Source organism: Aquarana catesbeiana, linkage group LG10 (assembly GCF_042186555.1).
Source record: "Aquarana catesbeiana isolate 2022-GZ linkage group LG10, ASM4218655v1, whole genome shotgun sequence".
Classification (NCBI taxonomy): domain Eukaryota; kingdom Metazoa; phylum Chordata; class Amphibia; order Anura; family Ranidae; genus Aquarana; species Aquarana catesbeiana.
The window spans coordinates 124575391-124594372 of NC_133333.1; the positions used below are offsets into that span (position 1 = coordinate 124575391).

The 18982-nt window shown below is 44.5% G+C and overlaps 1 protein-coding gene across 1 annotated transcript in view; it reads left to right on the plus strand.

Annotated features, from left to right (window-relative positions):
* The window catches only part of ARHGEF12 (Rho guanine nucleotide exchange factor 12), a 441882-nt gene that overhangs the window by 393480 nt on the left and 29420 nt on the right, over positions 1-18982 (plus strand). The window contains exons 34-35 of the mRNA XM_073602566.1: positions 1094-1181; positions 2490-2585. Of these exons, the coding sequence (XP_073458667.1) occupies positions 1094-1181; positions 2490-2585 (184 nt within the window). The remainder of the gene's footprint in view (positions 1-1093; positions 1182-2489; positions 2586-18982) is intronic.

Below are 18982 nucleotides of genomic sequence, written 5' to 3' on the forward strand. Positions count from 1 at the left end.
TGTGTCATGTACCTGTATCCTGTGTATATGTGCATGTGTCATGTACCTGTGTCCTGTGTATATGTGCATGTGTCATGTACCTGTGTATATGTGTCATGTGTCCCGTATATGTGCATGTGTCATGTGTCCCATACCTGTGTCCTGTGTATATGTGCATGTGTCCTGTACCTGTGTCATGTGTATATGTACCTGTGTATATGTGCATGTGTCATGTACCTGTGTCCTGTGTATATGTGCATGTGTCCTCTACCTGTGTCCTGTGTATACGTGCATGTGCATGTATCCTGTACCTGTGTCCTGTGTATATGTGCATGTATCCTGTACCTGTGTCATGTGTATATGTACCTGTGTATGTGTGCATGTGTCATGTGTATATGGTCCTGTCTCTGTGCATCCTACCTGTGTCCTGTGCATGCCTCCGTGTGCCGCTCTGCACCGATTAGCGTGTGTTATTCCTATTCGGCAGCCATTCACTGTTCAAAAGCCGCGCCTCCTTGTCGTCAATGATAGGCAGAAAACTCCATTTCCCAGCGGTCAGCCTATGACGGGCATTCTCTCATCCTCATACCACGGACAAGGATGAGAGAATGTCCTTGATAGGCTGTACACTGACTGCCTATCACAGACGAGGAGGCGCAGCTTTTGAACTGTGAGAACCAAGAGCCGCTGCTCAGTGCTATGTAGCATACGCTGGCCGTCGTCTGCCTGCATAACACGCTGATCATGTAGGCAGACGGCGGTGACCCGTGTATAAGTCGAGGGGGGCACTTTCAGCCCCAAAAAAGGGGCTGAAAAATTTGACTTATATACGGCATATATAAAAATTCATTTCTACTTAAATAAAATGGAGTCATTTATACATTCTATTACAGTACAAATGATTAAAAACACAGAAGATACATAAATATCACTAAAGTACATAATATTGCATAGCTTTATAGTAGTGTATATGTAATGTATAAGGGCATATCCATTGTTTCTTTATATTCCATTTTTAGTAAGCTAACTCAAATGATTTTCCTCTGTGCATATTTTGGGGGGGTTATTTTTTTACCTTTTCCTCTACCTTCAGTGTGTTTTTCTTCTTTCATAGATAACAGGGCACTCTTCGTAATTTCAATGTCTGACAACGGGGCACAAATTTACGAGATCGTCGCCAGCACAGTCTCCGAGAAAAATGTGTATGTGTTTATAATACTTAATTGCTAGTGATCTTTCATAAACAAATCTGAATCTCCTGTGTAATGGATGCACTTAAAATGGAATTTTGTTTTTTGTGGACATTTTTTTTTTTATTCCTTTTAGTTAATCTATTTAGGTAACATCGAAAAGGATGTAAGGGCACAGGTTTAAAAATGTTGTGTCATTTATGATGTGATTGTAGTGTGTATGATGTGCAATTCAGTTTGAGCGGTTCACACTGTTGAAGCACAAATGAAAACGAATGAAACAGATATGCAATATTCTTTGCAGCGCCAATATTACAAACCTTACATTCAGCAGTCTTAGCCCCCCTGCACATGGGATGTCTAGCTCCTGTGCGTGTAATCCCAGTATTTGTTTACTTGGGCGTACCGGTGCAGAATCCTGCCCTGCTACCCGCAGCCTGTCAAAGTCTATGGCAGGTTGAAATGCATTGTCGCTAGACCAGCCTTTCTCAACCATTTTACCCCAGGGGCACACTTAAAGTAATTTTCAGGTCTCGGGAACCCCTGATAAAACCCATTAATTGGGGGGTCAGTGGGAACAATGCCCCTTACTTTGGTGGTCAATGAGAAGAATACCCTTTTTTACAGTTGTGGTAAGAATGGCCCCCTTACAGAGAGCTTTAAATATCATTGATGTCATACCACTGGCTCCTCCAAGTGGCTTTGGCTCAAAACTATGTAGGCACTATCAAATAGGTGGTAAATCAGCCACAGCTCAAGGAACCCCTAGCCACCTCTGGAGGAGACCTAGGGTTCCACGGAACCCTGGTTGAGAGTGGCTGCTCTAGACAAAGCTGAACACTGTACTGAGTGCTACTTACTTTTAGGGTTCTATGCTAAATGCCCTGTGTGCAAGGGGCCTTGTAAGGGATAAGTCACTGCTCAGATAACTCATTGAAGTTTTGGAAGCGCACTTGAAAAGTTAATTTGTTAATGATGTGGTCTAGCATGCTATTTGCTGGATGGAAAGATGGCTACGTAATTTAAATATGCAATATTTCATGATTACCAGACTATAAAAGGAGAAAAAATATTTCTGCCCATAATAAAAAAAAAAAAAGTTTAACACGAAGATTTGAGATTTAACATTGATATTTAGTTTGTTCACACATTTGTTCCCTGACTCACCATGTAGCTATGGTACAGATCTGATTGATGCAAATGATGTGTTAATGTATCTTTAGAAGTACAGTACCTACATTTTATGATGGGCATAATCTTTTGGTATTTAACTAGGAACCAGAACCCCTGTGATTTTTTTTTTCCTTTTTTGTTTAACAGTTGGCAGGACTTAATAACCAGGATGGCGGCTTCATGTAAAGGAGAGGAGGGTCACAGACCTGCAATTCCTTTGGATCAACCAGGAATTACACATGAGTAAGTATGAGCAAGAAACAGGGAAAGTAAAACAATCTTTTCTTTATCGTACATCACAGGACACCGAGCCGGTTATTATAATAACTACTTGGGTTATACACCCAAGTAGTTCATTATTATAATAACACTGGTAAATCAATCAAACAGGAAGTCCTCCCCTATATAACCCCTCCTTCAAAGGAAGCACATCATTTTTTGTGCCAGTGTCTGTAAGGTGGTGGTCACTGATGCATGTGCTCTTGGAGCATACTTGGAGGTCTGGACAGTTCTATTAAGAATCATGGACTTCAATCTGATCCATTCGAAAAAAGCTATTAGCCAAAATGGATGGTACCCAGTCCTCATTGGAAGGTGAGATTCCTTGAGGTTTTGACTATAATGCAGCCTTATGGCGCTGGACCCTGCGTAATGGAGCCCTGTGCAGTGTTTGTTCTGCCCAAGGTGCTTTCCTACAGGGTGCTATACAGGTCCAGGGCAGTGGACCCCACATTAAGGGGGACCCAGTTTCTGAAGGTCTTTTATGACAAAGCTCGCCGTGATGTGTGAAGATTGGACTCCTGTTATGTTCAGAGTCCTGCAGCAGGAATTGTAAGTCTACATTTTTGCAGTTTCTCTTTTTTTGGAACAAAAAAAGAGATCTGACAGTCTGTTCTTCTGGTGGCCACTGGGAGCAGTGTGCTGTTTAATCATGCTATGTACTTCTTTGTCAAGTGGGCTGCGGTTTCTCCTCCAGCCACTAGAGGGCGCAGGCTCGCTCAGTATGGCCTATTTTTATATAGGCAGGAAGTGGAAGGGCAGCCATGATACCATGTGGCAACAGGTTCAGTAGGGCCTCTGAAAACATAGCAGCAGCCCATGGATACTAACTATGGGAGAACTGTGTGGACAAGTCATGATTATATGCTGCATATTTGCTGCTTAATCCGGGGGGGACTGTTCAACTGTAAGTCGATACACCCCTTTAAAGTGTTTTTTACTGCTCGGAAGGCAGGTGCAGCGTAGTATACATGCTTCCAAACTTGTTGCTTAAAGGCATGTTTAAATATACACACGTTTGGAAAGACATGGGCATGGGAGCACTTTAAGAAATTGTGTCTCCAGTATAGTGTGCGTTTGGTCTTTTTTCGCTGTTCTGAAAAAGTATAGAGGTTGCATTGGATGTATATGTGCTTGGCTAAGTCCTGCAGGACTAGTATGTGACCAACTGCAGTTAAGCAGGTTTATGCTTGCAAACCTGCTAAAACGCACGATTGCTGAAATGCACGGTTGCTGGGACGCACGGTTGCTGAAGATACATGTTATGCATGTTCGCATAAAGATACATGTCTGCACAAAGATGCATGTTTATACATGTTTGCATAAAAATAAATGGTTATACATGTTTGCATAAGGATACATGGTTGCTTAACCACTTCCCGCCCACCGGCCGTCATATAATGTCCTTGATTTTGTGCAGGTATATCTGAATGATGTCTGCAGCTACAGGCATAATTTAGATATCGGCTTTTTCAGCCAGCGATTCCCTACACCATAAGAACAATCATAGCGCCTGTTCCGCCACTTGATTGTTCTTACTGGCAGCGAGGAGACTCCCGTCCCCCTCCGGTGCTTCTACCGACTAACTGCTGCCATCGGTGAGTCGGAGACAGGATCCGCCGGCCCCGGATGTTAATCATAGATTTCTGGCGGACCAGATGGTCTCCGGAGTCTCTATGATCGTTCGGAGGCCGGGCGCGATGTTATGACGCCACGTCCGGCCTCTGCATTCAACAAATAGCGCCGCCTCAGCTGGTAAGCCGAAATCGTGGGTTTTTTTATCATTTATTTTTATTTCAGGCTTCCCAGCCTAGAGGTGAGATGCGGGGTTCTTTTGACCCCATATCTCACTGTAAAGAGGACTGATCATGCCATATTCCTATTACAAGGGATGTTTACATTCCTTGTAATAGGAAAAAAAGTGATCAAAATTATTTTTTTTTAATTGTCAAACTAAAAAAAATAAAATAAAATTAACAATAAAAAAAAAAAAATTTAAAATGTCCCTGTCCCCGTGTGCTCGCACACATAAGCGAACGCATACGTAAGTCCCACCCACATATGAAAATGGTGTTCAATCCACACATGTGAGGTATCGCCGCAAACGTTAGATCGAGAGCAATAGTTCTAGCCCTAGACCTCCTCTGTAACTCAAAACATGTAACCAGTAAAAAAAAAAAATTTAAGTGTTGCCTATGGGGATTTTTAAGTACCGAAGTTTGGCGTCATTCTACAAGCGTGTGCAGTTTTGACGCGTGACATGTTGGGTATCTATTTACTTGGCGTAACTTCATCTTGCACATTATGCAAAAAATTGGGCTAACTTTAATGTTTTTTTGTTTTGTTTTTTTTAAAGTGGATGTAAACCCTAAAATGTTTTTTTTATCATACTGTAGAGTATAAGATTTGCTATCATTTGAGCCCAGTCTTGCCACACAGAGTTAATCCATCTCTGAGCAATCCCCTTTTTTCTTTCTCGAACATCACGGGACACAGAGCCACAGTAATTACTGATGGGTTATATAGGGTATCACTGGTGATTGGACACTGGCACACCCTATCAGGAAGTTCAACCCCCTATATAATCCCTCCCCTTGCAGGGATACCTCAGTTTTTACGCCAGTGTCTTAGGTGATGGACGTGTAAAGATGTCCTGTGCTGAGCTCCAAAGGGAATATCCTATATCCTATACTGGGGCAAGCCAGGCAAACCGGATCCATTCAAAGTGTCCTTTTTTAGGCCGAATTGGATGGTACCCGGGCCTCATGTCCGAAGAAACGAGGTTTTACCTGTAATGCTTCTCTTTTTAGAGAGCTGGACCCCACATATTAGAAAATGGTTTTCTAGCCTAATTTCTAGCCAGGTGCTTTACGGGCCCAGAACTGCAGGATCCCCCTATTCGTAGGGGGCCCCAGTCTCTGACGTTTTTTTCAAACGGAGCCCACCGTGAGAGGTGAAGATTGGGTCTGTGTAAACTGAACCCTGCAGCTGGATAAGGTAAGAGGAGATTCCACAGAATTTTCTAATTCTAGTAGGTTTCTCCTTTAAGGTAAATGCATGCTATGCCTATTGTGACCACCGGGGGCTGCCAAGAGCACAAACCCTTCACATGCTGGATTGTCTGTCTCGGTGTTTATGCTGCACATGTTTTTCACAGCGTCTCAGGCCGGCTGCAAAGGTAGGATGGATGGGGGGATTTCTCATGTTTGAATGTTCCCCCCCAGGCTAGAGAGAGGCCACAGGGGTCTAGAAGGTGGTTATACTGCTCGGGCACCACTGCCTCGGCTGCCAATTCCGACCATTGCCATTTTTTAGGCAGGTCTTCACTACCAGCTTCTCTCCCTCCTCCCCCTCCCCCAGCATTACAGGAGAGTCGGCCAGCGCAGGAAGCGCTAGTTTTTTTTTTCAAAATTCGAGGGGGGGGGGGGGCGGGACGTCAGCACAGGTGCTTAGACTCCCACTCAGGCCAGCTGCATTCTATTAAGGCACTCTGTACAGGTGCACACAGCCTTTGGAGAGACACAGAGCTGACGGTCGCATGTAAGGTGGGACACAGGCATTCTCCTAGGCAGCATTTACTGAAATAACACCACACTGAGCATTGGGTAGCAAGGCTTTTAGCCAGACTACATCGCTCAGCAGTCAGTGTTCATTTGTATACCTCACACCTTGTTGCTTTGCACTATGGGTAGAAGAGGTTCAAGCACCCCAAGAACCAGAGACACTAGGGGATCTTGTTCAGGTTCTGAGGTCCCCCTGTCAGCAGCATCCTCTCCCCATGATGGGCCAGGGACGGCTAGCCAGGGAGAGCCGTTGGGGTCAGGGGCTACACCTGTTTCTGGCACTTCAGCCCCTGTACACATTACACAAGAGGTTTTTTCCTCAACCATTAATGGTCTAGAGGAAAGATTAATGGCCGTGATTACGTCTTCACTCAGTAGAAGAAAACGCACTAGGCCTTCCTCTGTTCCCCAAGACCCTCAGGAAGAGGAGTTCTGGGATAAAGGAGATGAATCCCTTTCAGAGGATCAGGATGGGACGGATGATTCCTCTTTGGAGGAATCAGGTGGAGAGGGGCCCTCTGCGACTTCCCAAGAGGAGAACGTCTTAGTGCAGATCCTTACTGGATTGGTCCGCACCACATTTAAGTTGCCTGTACCTGAAACTGCTAAAGAATCCTCTTCTGCTTTGGGGTCACTGAAACCTTTCCAAGCAGCACAGGCTTTTCCTGTTCATAATTGAAAAGCTCATTTATTCTGAGTGGGATCTCCCAGACAAACGTTTTTTTCCGCCGAGAAAGTTTTCAACACTTTATCCGATGGAAGAAAAGTTTATTAAAATGTGGGGAATACAGGCCATTGATGCCACCATTTCCTCTGTAAATAATAGTCTGACTTGTCCTGTAGACAACGCTCAGATGCTCAGGGATCCTGTAGAAGATGGAATCCCTATTAAAGGATGTTTTTTCCTTAGCAGGTTCAGTGGCTCAACCTGCAGTAGCAGCGATTGGAGTCTGTCAATACTTAAGAGACCATGTTAAGCAGGTCATCAAAGTATTACCTGAACAACAGGCCCAGGGGTTTGCTAACCTTCCAGCGGCCTTATGCTTTGTGGTTGACGCCATTAGAGATTCTATTGTGCAAACCTCCCGTCTTTCACTGGGGTTGGTGCATATACGTAGAATCCTATGGTTGAAAAATTGGTCAGCCGAAGCACCATGTAAGAAGCTGCTGGCTGGGTTTCCATTTCGTGGTGCAAGGTTGTTTGGAGAAGACTTTGATAACTATATCAAGAGAATCTCTTGTGGGAAAAGCACTCTTACCTGTCAAAAAGAAGAGTAAGCGTCCCTCTTTCAAACGGACTCTTTCCCCAGCGCCGGGGGCTTCAGCCTCCAGGCAGTCTCGAGGGCCACCTCCATCTGGGTCCAGAGACAAGAGTCAACCCCAGGGACAAAAGAAGTCCTGGGGGAAGAAGCCTAATAGGCAAAACACTAAGACCTCTGCATGAGGGGGCGCCCCCGCTCACTCGAGTGGAGGGAAGACTGCGACAGTTCTCAGGGCTCTGGCAGGAGGATTTCCAGGACAGATGGATAATCTCCACGGTAACCTTAGGGTACAAGCTGGAGTTTCAGGAATTTCCCTCTCCTCGGTTCCTCAGATCAAGTGTCCCCAGAGACCCAGAGAAGAAGCCGTCGCTCCTTCTAGCGTTAGAGCGACTTTTGTCGCAGGAGGTCATTATGATAGTTCCCGCAAAGGACCAGGGATTGGGCTTCTATTCCAACCTTTTTACGGTCCAAAAGCCAAATGGGGATGTCAGACCCATTCTGGATTTAAGGGATCTGAACCGATTCCTAAGGATTCAATACTTCCGCATGGAATCAATTTGGACAGTAGTTCCCACCCTGCAGGGAGGAGAATTTCTGGCATCGATAGACATCAGAGATGCATATCTGCATGTGCTCATTTTTCCTGCTCATCAGAAGTTTCTGCGCTTCGAGGTAGGAGGGTGCAATTTCCAGTTTGTGGCTCTGCCTTTCGGGATAGCCACTGCACCTCGAGTGTTCACAAAGATCTTGGCTCCTCCTCTGGCCAGATTAAGGGCTCAGGGTATAGCTGTCATAGCATACCTAGACGACCTGCTCTTGATAGACCGGTCGATAGCCTCTTTGAATGGAAACTTGAGGACCACAGTCAGGTATCTAGAAAAGTCTTTCCTAAGACCAGTAAGAAGACTGGAGTATTTAGGTCTGATTATAGATACAAGCCAGGAGAACATATTTCTACCCCAGGCAAAGATCGCTGCTTTAAGAGAGCTGATTCTGGCCATCAGGACCAAGAAGGGTCCCTCTGTCCGCCTTTGTATGAGGCTACTAGGGAAGATGGTGGCTTCATTCGAAGCAGTTCCCTATGCTCAGTTTCATTCAAGAATGCTGCAACACAGAATTCTGTCGACCTGGAACAAGAAGGTTCAGGAATTGGACTTTCCGATGCACCTGTCGCATGCGGTGCGTCAGAGCCTCAATTGGTGGCTCATACCCGAAAACCTGCAGAAGGGGAAATCCTTTCTACCAGTTACCTGGACGGTGGTAACAAAAGATGCCAGTCTGTCAGGTTGGGGAGCAGTTCTGGAACAGTCTGCGGTTCAGGGGATATGGTCCAAGACCGAGAGGACCTTACTCATCAACATTCTGGAGATCCGGACAATATATCTAGCCCTAAAAGCCTGGACTATCAGGCTACAGGGTTGTCCGGTCAGGATCCAGTCTGACAATGCCACAGCAGTGGCTTATGTCAATCATCAGGGAGGCACCCGGAGCCGAGCTGCTCAAAAGGAGGTGAACCAGATCTTAGTCTGGGCAGAGATGCATGTGCCATGCATATCGGCAGTTTTCATCCCGGGAATAGAGAACTGGCAGGCGGACTATCTAAGTCGCCAGCAGTTACTTCCAGGGGAATGGTCTCTGCATCCCGACGTCTTTTGGGCCATATGCCAAGGATGGGGGGGTTCCAGATGTAGATCTCTTTGCATCCCGATTCAACAAAAAGATAGACAGATTTGTGGCAAGGACAAAAGATCCTCTTGCATGCGGGACGGATGCGTTGGTGATTCCGTGGCATCAGTTCTCACTGATTTACGCATTCCCGCCTATTCTGCTACTACCACAACTCCTTCGCAGGATCAGGCAGGAAAGGAAGTCGGTACTTCTGGTGGCCCCCGCTTGGCCCAGAAGGACTTGGTATGCAGAAATAGTAAGGATGACGGTGGGTTCCCTGTGGACCCTACCGGTACGCCCAGACCTGTTATCTCAAGGTCCAGTGTTCCATCCTGCCTTACAAACGCTAAATTTGACGGTTTGGCTATTGAGACCCACGTTCTGAAGAGTCGTGGGCTCTCAGGTCCTGTCATATCTACCTTGATTAATGCAAGGAAGCCAGCTTCCAGGATGATTTATCATAGAGTCTGGGTCTTATGTATCCTGGTGTGAATCCAGAGGTTGGCATCCCAGGAAATATGTCATAGGTAGAATTCTTGATTTTCTACAATTAGGATTAGAGATGAAGCTGGCCTTGAGTACCATCAAGGGCCAGGTCTCTGCTTTATCAGTATTATTTCAGCGGCCACTTGCTTCGCATTCTTTGGTCCCAAACTTTATGCAGGGAGTGACGCGCCTTAATCCTCCGGTTAAAGCGCCCCTAAACCCCTGGGACTTGAACTTGGTCCTGGCTGTGTTACAGAAACAGCCTTTTGAACCAATAAGTCAGATTCCTTTGGTCTTGTTGACAAGGAAGTTAATTTTTCTGGTGGCCATCTCTTCTGCTAGAAGAATTTCAGAATTAGCTGCCCTTTCCTGTAAGGAGCCTTATTTGATTATACACAAGGATTGAGTGGTACTGCGCCCTCATCCTAGTTTTTTACCGAAGGTGGTTTCTGATTTTCATTTAAACCAAGACATTTTTTCCAGATCCCTGTTCTCCGGAAGAGAGATCTCTACATTCGTTGGATGTAGTAAGAGCAGTTAAGGCCTATCTCGGGGCAACTGCTCAGATCCGCAAGACGCATGTTTTGTTTGTGCTGCCAGAGGGTCCCAATAGAGGACAGGCAGCGTCAAAAGTTACCATTTCTAAATGGATTCGACAATTGATCATTCAATCTTACGGTTTGAAACAGAGGATTCCTCCATTTCAGATCAGGGCACATTCCACAAGGGCTATTGGTGCTTCTTGGGCAGTGCATCACCGGGCCTCTATGGCTCAAATCTGCAAGGCCGCAACCTGGTCTTCAGTTCATACATTCACCAGATTCTATCAGGTGGATGTGAGAAGGCATGAGGATATCGCCTTTGGGCGTAGTGTGCTGCAGGCAGCGGTACAGGGTCCTCAGGTCTGATTGCACCCTACTTGGTCGTGGTTCCCCCCCCTCAGGTAGCATTGCTCTGGGACATCCCATTAGTAATTACTGTGGCTCTGTGTCCCATGATGTTCGAGAAAGAAAATAGGATTTTTTAAAACAGCTTACCTGTAAAATCCTTTTCTTTCTAAGGACATCACGGGACACAGGGGTCCCACCCCTCTTCTAATACACTATATTGCTTGGCTACAAAACTGAGGTATCCCTGCAAGGGGAGGGATTATATAGGGGGTTGAACTTCCTGATAGGGTGTGCCAGTGTCCAATCACCAGTGATACCCTATATAACCCATCAGTAATTACTGTGGCTCTGTGTCCCGTGATGTCCTTCGAAAGAAAAGGATTTTACAGGTAAGCTGTTTTAAAAAATCCTATTATTGTTCAGTGAGACAATTCTTGACAAACTGAGAAAAACTTTGTCAAATACTCCCCCTTGCTTTATGTGACAGGTGATTTACATCTCATGCATTAGCCTAAGAGACATGCAGTATTTTTAAATTCCCTCCCCCACACCTTTCTTCAGCAGCTCTGCAAGGATTGGCTGTTCCACACCTCAGCATGGTTTGGCATGCTGAAGTCATGTGGTTACTTTCCTGTCTTTTCACTGGATGTTAGAGATCATAGCAGAAGTTCAGCAGAAGTTCAGTGTTAGAAATACACAGAGAAAATGCATATTGACAAGGGGAGTGTAGAGTTGGGCGGCGAGTCTACGAACATCACGACTCCACCCACCGAGCTCCAGACAACAGACCCACCCACAGAATATGCAGTTTTTCAGGTCTCATAACAGACAGAGGGGAGACATTTGACAGGTAAGGATACATGCAGGAGGCATGTATATCCTTATAGATAACCCCTATGGCAGTAGTAGTTTACAAGTTTGCATAAATATACATGGTTATACATGTTTGCATAAAGATAGATGGTTGCACAAAGATGCATGTTTATACAAGTGTGCATAAATATACATGATTGCATAAAGATATATGGTCACCTAAAGATACATGGTTGCATACATGGTTGCATAAGGATAGATGTCTGCATATAGATACATGTCTGCATAAAGATGCATGTTTATACATGTCTGCGTAGATGCGTGTTGTTGCATAATGTTGCATAAACACGTTTCATAAACGAATGCTTGCTTGTTGCATAAATGCATGTTTCCATGGGCACGTATTGTATAAGTGCGTGTTTACAGGGACACGCGCTTTCATGTTTTGACTAAATGCATAGTTGCATAAGCGCATGCTTCCATAGATGCATGTTGCTTAAACACATGCTGGCATGTTTTCATTTGTACTGTATATGTTTATTTACATTAAGCTGTATACATATGTGCTCATTTGCCTAGGACTACATAAATATGTGCTTATTTGCCTGGGGCTACATGCACATGTGCTTATTTGCCTGGGGCTACATGCATATGTGCTTATTTGCCTGGGGCTACATGCATATGTGCTTATTGGGCGGCACAGTGGTGTGGTGGTAGCACTCTCGCCTAGCAGTAAGAAGGGTCGCTGGTTCGAATCCCAACCACGACACTACCTGCCTGGAGTTTGCATGTTCTCCCTGTGCCTGCGTGGGTTTCTTCCGGGTACTCCGGTTTCCTCCCACACTCCAAAGACATGCTGGAAGGTTAATTGGATCCTGTCTAAATTGTCCCTAGTATGTATGTGAGTTAGGGACCTTAGATTGTAAGCTCCTTGAGGGTAGGGACTGATGTGAATGTACAATGTATATGTAAAGCACTGCTTAAATTGACGGCGCTATATAAGTACCTGAAATAAATAAATAAATAAATTTGCCTGGGGCTACATGCATATGTGCTTATTTGCCTGGGGCTACATGCATATGTGCTTATTTGCCTGGGACTACATGCATATGTGCTTATTTGCCTGCGACGACATGCATATGTGCTGATTTGCGTGGGATAATGTGCATATGTGCTCGTTTGCCTGAGGGTACATGCGTATGTGCTTATTTAGCTTGGGATACATGCGTATGTGCTTATTGGCCTTGAACTGCGTACATAAATGCAAGAATACTTGTATACCTGCACGTTTACAAGAGTTAAATTTCGGGGTCCAAAATCATCTGTAAACGCATGTCTTCATGTGGCGGTTTGTCTCCAGGCTCATCAGGGATTTCTGTATTTGCAGTGGAAAGAAGTTTTTTTTGTGTATCCTCCCTTTGGGTTGTCCGTAGCTCCGGAGGGTTCACAAAGCGTCTAGCCCCAGTGCTGGGCTTGCTGAAGACACCTCAATACTCATTACCGCACTAATCTTTGCTCAGGAAGCAGTCAATTCCAGGGGTTCCTTCAATATATTTCTAAAGGAGGAAGATGTCCTACTCCAGGTCTTGGTAGAGGATCATTCTCTCTGTCTGGAACTTGAAGATCCAGGCATTGGATTGCCGGAAGTAAAAATTGGTGGTTGATATTCTTACTTTTCAGGAATTTAGGGAATAACCACTGATGCCAGTCTCTCCAAGTTAATTTGAGGCTGGCTGCAGTTCAGGGGGCTTGGTCTCCACATGAGAGAATATTGTCCATCAATATCTTGGAATTTTTGGTCAGTACGCCTTGCTCTGGATTATAAGACAAACCAGTTGTAGGTTCAATCTGGAAATGCCTCTGCAGGCATATATATCAACCAACAGGGCAGCACCAGAGGTCATGTGACTCAGGGAGGTGTACCACATTCTGTCTGGGAAAGTACTAGTGCTGTCTCTATCGCCAATACATATTCCAGGTATAGGATAGTGGCAAGGGTAACTCTGCAGGGGAATCTACTAGATTCTAAGTTCTGCAACAGGTTGGGGCAGGTGTGTCCGAGACAAGAGTCCAGGGGTAGATGTACTGGTAACAACTTAAGGATCGCTTCTCCCTTATTTGACATTTTTTTTTCCCATGTTTTGGCTTCAGCCACATCTTTTGCGAAGAATCTGGGAGGTGGTAACACTGATATTAGTGTTGGCCGAATTAGCCCAGGAGGGCTTGGTATAGCGAGTATTACGAGGGTTGCTCCTTGGACACTCCTCCCAGTCCAGCGAGACCTAATGATCTTGAGTCCTGTATCTCAGCACTGTTGAGCCCCTGGAAGCCAGCTTCGGGGAACTTCAATTACAGGATTTGAAAATATTTTTTTTTTTTGGCCTGGGGTGAAGCCAGGAAGTGGCACGCGCAGAAATATGTGAGTTGGAGATTTTCTAATTCTTTCTCTAATCAATAGGGGAAAGGAGATTGGCCTTAAGTACCATTTAAGGGTCAGAGTTCGTCCCTATCCATTCTTTTCCAGAGTCCGTTGTTTCTCACTCCTTGTTTCATATCTCATTCAGCATGTAACTTGGATAGTTCCGCCTGTCAGGCCATTCTTGTGTCCTTTGGAACTTGAATTTGATCCTTGCAGAGGCCACTTTTTGACCCATTCGGGGGATTCTGTTGGTCCTTTTATCTCGGAGGGTGGCTTCTTTGGTTGCTATCTCTTCACTCAGTGGAGGGTCAGAGTTGACGGCTCTTTCATGCGAGGAGCAGTTCTTGGTCTCGCATCATAGGGTGATGTTGCGTCCTCATCCACTTTTATTGCCTAAAGGGGTTCCTAGTTTTCACTTGAATCAGGACAGTGTCTTGCCTTTTTTTTTTTCTCCTAATTCACAGGCAGCAGGAGAAAGATCGCTACGTACTCCAGAGGTTGTTCAGGTGATCGGGATCTACTTGAATTGTCGGTACAGGTCAGGAATTCTGGTTTGTGCTGCCAGAAGAGCCCAGGATGGGCAGGCGGCATCCAGGTCAAATTATTTAGCAGTGTATCTGCCAGTTTATCAATGATGCCTATGGTTTAAATGGCAAAAACCCATTTTTTCTGGGGAGAGATTCTCTACCAAGTGTGGGGAAGTATTTTGGGCCATCCGTCATCGAGTGTCGGTGGCCCAGGTGTGCAAGACCACTATTGGTCTTTGGTTTATACATCTACAGGATTTTTACCAGGTGGATGTCAATCACGTAGAAGATACTGAGTTTGGCCTCAGCGTATTACAAATAGCAGAGCAGGTTCTTCTTTGGTGGCAGTTTCTATGATGGTGTCTCCCTCCCCTGAAGGATATTGCTTTGGGACGTCCCAAGTAGTTATTATAATAACCGGCTCTGTGTCCTATTATGTACGATAAAGAAGATAGGATTTTTCCCACAGCTTACCTGTAAAATCCTTTTCTTGGAGTATATCACAGCACACAGAGGTCTGTCCCCTCTTTTGGGAATTTATTGCTTGCTACTAAACTGATGTGCTTCCTGTGAAGATGGGGTTATTTAGCGGTGTACTTCCTGTTTGATTGACCTACCAGTGTCCATTCACCTATAGATGGCGTATAACCCAAGTAGTTATAACCGGCTCTGTGTCCTGTGATGTACTCCAAGAAAAGGATTTTACAGGTAAGCTGTAGGAAAAATCATATTTTTTTTAAAGAATCAATCTAAAGGTTGAACGCCAACTCTTTTTTGGGGAAGGGGGGTAAAATACTCCTGTCCAATTTTTGTTGCTCTCAGTGACCATTTCAAAGTGATTTTGCCTCACTTCCTGTCCCTGTGACAGCAGGACAAAAAAAATAAGAGAAGCATTTGTGAACAGGATAGTAATAACATCAGAGAGATTTTAATCTTGCCCATTTCCTGAAAAAAAAATGGGGGTTTTCTTGCAGTGTGTCCTCACTAGAAAGATTCCAGTAGAGACAAAGGAAGTGAATAAATGCTAGTGAGAGGTTTTGTTTTGGAAGAATTAGACTTTAAGAAATAAAAGCTGTACAAAATCTTTATTAGAATGTGACTTGCAAAACAAAGTGAGTATTTTCACGTAATGAAAGTGTATGTAAACCCCAACAATAAACATATTTACTCTTGTTTTGTACAAATATAAAATTAAACATTTTATAATATCAGTTTGATAAGTGCAACAACTTCTAGCAGACCCTGCCAGAAATCTAGTGAAGTTTTATGCATTCTGCAATGTACAATCTTATTAGAAAGTGTGTTAAAGCTACAGAACTCCGAACCCCATGGAGAAGAGCAGGGGAAGTGTTACACACTGATCCTGAGTGAGCACCAAAGTGTTTTACTAGCATGGCTACAAGGTAAAAAGAATGTAAAAAATCCTAAAAAAAAAAAAAACTTAATGCAGCCACCACACCTAATGACTGTTATCTGCAGTTTATTACATGTTTGTTCTTGGGTCTAGATATATTTTATGCAGCCTTTCTTAAACATTTCCTATTTATATGGTAAGTATGGGAGAAGGCTATTTTTCATAGAGAAAGTTAGAAACTCATATCCCGATATTCACTGGTTAGACTTTTTTCATTAACCTAAATGATCATTGCTCTATAGGCAGAGACCAAGTCGAACTTGGCTTATTAGGAAGCCCACACAGTGCCTGCAACAGATTGCCTTTTCTTTCTGCGTGTTTGATGCTGATGATTTGGCACATTATGTGCTGGCACGAAGATTTATAGAATAATTTCATTTTTTCATGTGTAAATTTCTTTGACATTGGATGTTCCTTCACCCAATTTATATTGCCAAAAATAATCTTTCTGCTCATGTTTTCACCATGTAAGTGTGCCCTCTTGCCATATTATCCATTAGTCTTCATCAGCCGGGGCTCCACAGAAACCTGCAGACATGCGGCCAGAGATTGCAGCTGCTCATTTGGTCACTGTTTTTGTTTTGTTTTTTCACTATTCTGTTACACCCAACCCCCCCCCCCCCCCCCCCCCATTCACTTCTCCATTCATTTTTATTGAACCCTCACCATCCACATCAATTTTGTTCTCAATTCACTACAATGGGTTCATTTGTAATACCATTTATTATTTTATCTCTTGATCATTTTTTTTCTAGAAAATTTTCAGATTAGTTGATAAAGTAACATTCATATGCTGCAAAGCATGCAGGAAATCCAGGAAGTTGTGAAAAGAGATGGCCAGCAGACAGGCAGAACTCACATTATGAAATTAGATTTTCCACTAAGCTTATATTGAATTATAATATATAACTATTTTCCTCCAAAAGAAACCACACAATTGTGCAACAGTGTATGCATAATACGTAACTCAGTCCATATGCAAAATAAATGACATGTATAGTGTCGTAAGAATTGTGCAAATCAGCAAATGCGTGCAATAAATAATGTCCAATCAAATAGTGTACATCCACAGGAATGAAGATTTACACAACTCCAACTATGATGTTTTTAGTTCACAGGCCCAATATCAAACATATAAAATTGTCAATAATTTATTAAAAAATCTATGATCACAAAAGGGTTCAACTGCAGCTTTATCAAGGTCTGGCTTTTCTAGAAATGGACCTTGATGATTAACAGTGATAGCAGTACCCTCCTCTGTCCTGAGCCCATATTTGTTTTCTACTCTATTCCCCGATAAGTCCCAATGCAGAAACACATGCAATATCTCTGCACATTGAAGCAAGTATTTTCCAGTTTTTGTTCCAGAAACGTATTTAACTACTTGCCGACCAGCCGCCGCAGTTGTACTGCGGCAGAATGGCACAGGCAGGCGAATTGCCGTTATGTTACGTTTGTTCCTAAGGCGGCCACTAGGGATGCGCACCCACTGCTCGCCCCCAGAAGCGATGCAAGTGCCCGGGGGTCTCGATGACCACCGGGCTCCCGCGATCGCTCGTAACACAGCGAGAAGGTAAAATGCGTTTGTCGCCAAAAGTGCGCCAGATAACAACAGATGCCAGCCTTTTAGGTTGAGGAGCAGTCCTGGAAGAAGCGTCTGTCCAAAGGAAATGGTCCAGAACCGAAAAGACCTTACCCATCAACATTCTAGAGATTCGGGCAGCGTGTCTAGCCCTAAAGGCCTGGACATTCAGGTTGCAGAATTCTCCTGTCAGGATTCAATCCAATAATGCCACAGCAGTGTCTTTCATCAAACACCAAGGGGGCACCAGAAGTCAGGCAGCCCAGGCAGAGGTAAACCATATCCTAACCTGGGCAGAAGAACATGTGCCGTGCATTTCGTCAATCTTCATTCCAGGTGTAGAGAACTGGCAGGCAGACTACTTAAGTCACCAGCAGTTGTTCCCGAGGGAATGGTCCCTTCACCCCGACATCTTCTTGGCTATATGCCAACTATGAGGGATCCCGGATGTAGATCTGTTTGCGTCCAGGTTCAACAACAAAGTCAACAAATTTGTGTCAAGAACAAGGGATCCACTCGCATGCGGAACAGATGCGTTGGTGACTCCGTGGGATCAGTTCTCACTGATTTATGCGTTCCCTCCTATTCTGCTGCTACCGACTTCTTTGCAGGATCAATCGGGAAAGGAAGTCGGTAGTTCTTGTGGCCCCAGCGTGGCCCAGAAGATCTTGGTATGCAGAAATAGTAAAGATGGCGGTAGGAAACCCATGGACCCTACCACCACCACGTCCAGACCTGTTATCGCAGGGACCAGTGTTCCATCCTACTTTACAAACGCTAAATTTAACGGTTTGGCTATTGAAACCCGCATTCTAAGGAATCGTGGGCTTTCAGGCTCAGTGATACCTACCTTGATTAATGCAAGGAAGCCAGCTTCCAGAGTAATTTATTATAGAGTCTGGAAGGCATGTTTCTTGGTGTGAATCCAGGGGTTGGCATCCTAGGAAGTATGTCATAGGTAGAATTCTTGCCTTTCTGCAAATGGGGCTAAAGATGAAGCTGGCCTTGAGTACTATCAAGGGCCAGGTCTCGGCCTTATCAGTGTTGTTTCAACGTCCGTTGGCTTTGCATTCTTTGATCCAAAGCTTTATACAGGGGGGTAGCTTGGCTTAATCCTCCGGTTAAAGCACCCCTGAACCCTTGGGACTTGAATTTAGTTCTGTCGGCATTACAGAAACAGCCTTTTGCGCTGATACGACATGTTCCTTTGGTCCTTTTGACAAGGAAACTAGTTTTTCTGGTAGCCATTTCTTCTGCAAGAAGGGTATCAGAGCTGGCGGCTCTTTCTTGCAAAGAGCCATATTTAATCGTTCACAAGGATATAGTGGTATTGCATCTTCATCCTAGCTTTCTGCCAAAGGTGGTTTTAGGTTTTCACCTAAACCAGGATATTGTTTTACCTTCATTTTTTCCAGAACCCTGTTCTAAAGAAGAAAAGTCACTACACTCTTTGGATGTAGTGAGAGTGGTCAAGATCTATTTAAAGGCAACTGCTCAGATTCGGAAACAGATGTTTTGTTAGTGTTGCCGGAAGGTCCTAGGAAAGAACAGGCAGCATCGAAATCCACCATTGCCAAATGGATTCGGCAGGTAATTATTCAAGCTTATGGCTTGAAGAGGAAGGTTCCACCTTTTCAGGTCAAAGCGCACTCCACCAGGGCTGTTAGTGCTTTGTGGGCAGTGCATCACCAAGCCTCCATGGCTCAAATCTGCAAGGCCGCAACCTGGTCTTCAGTC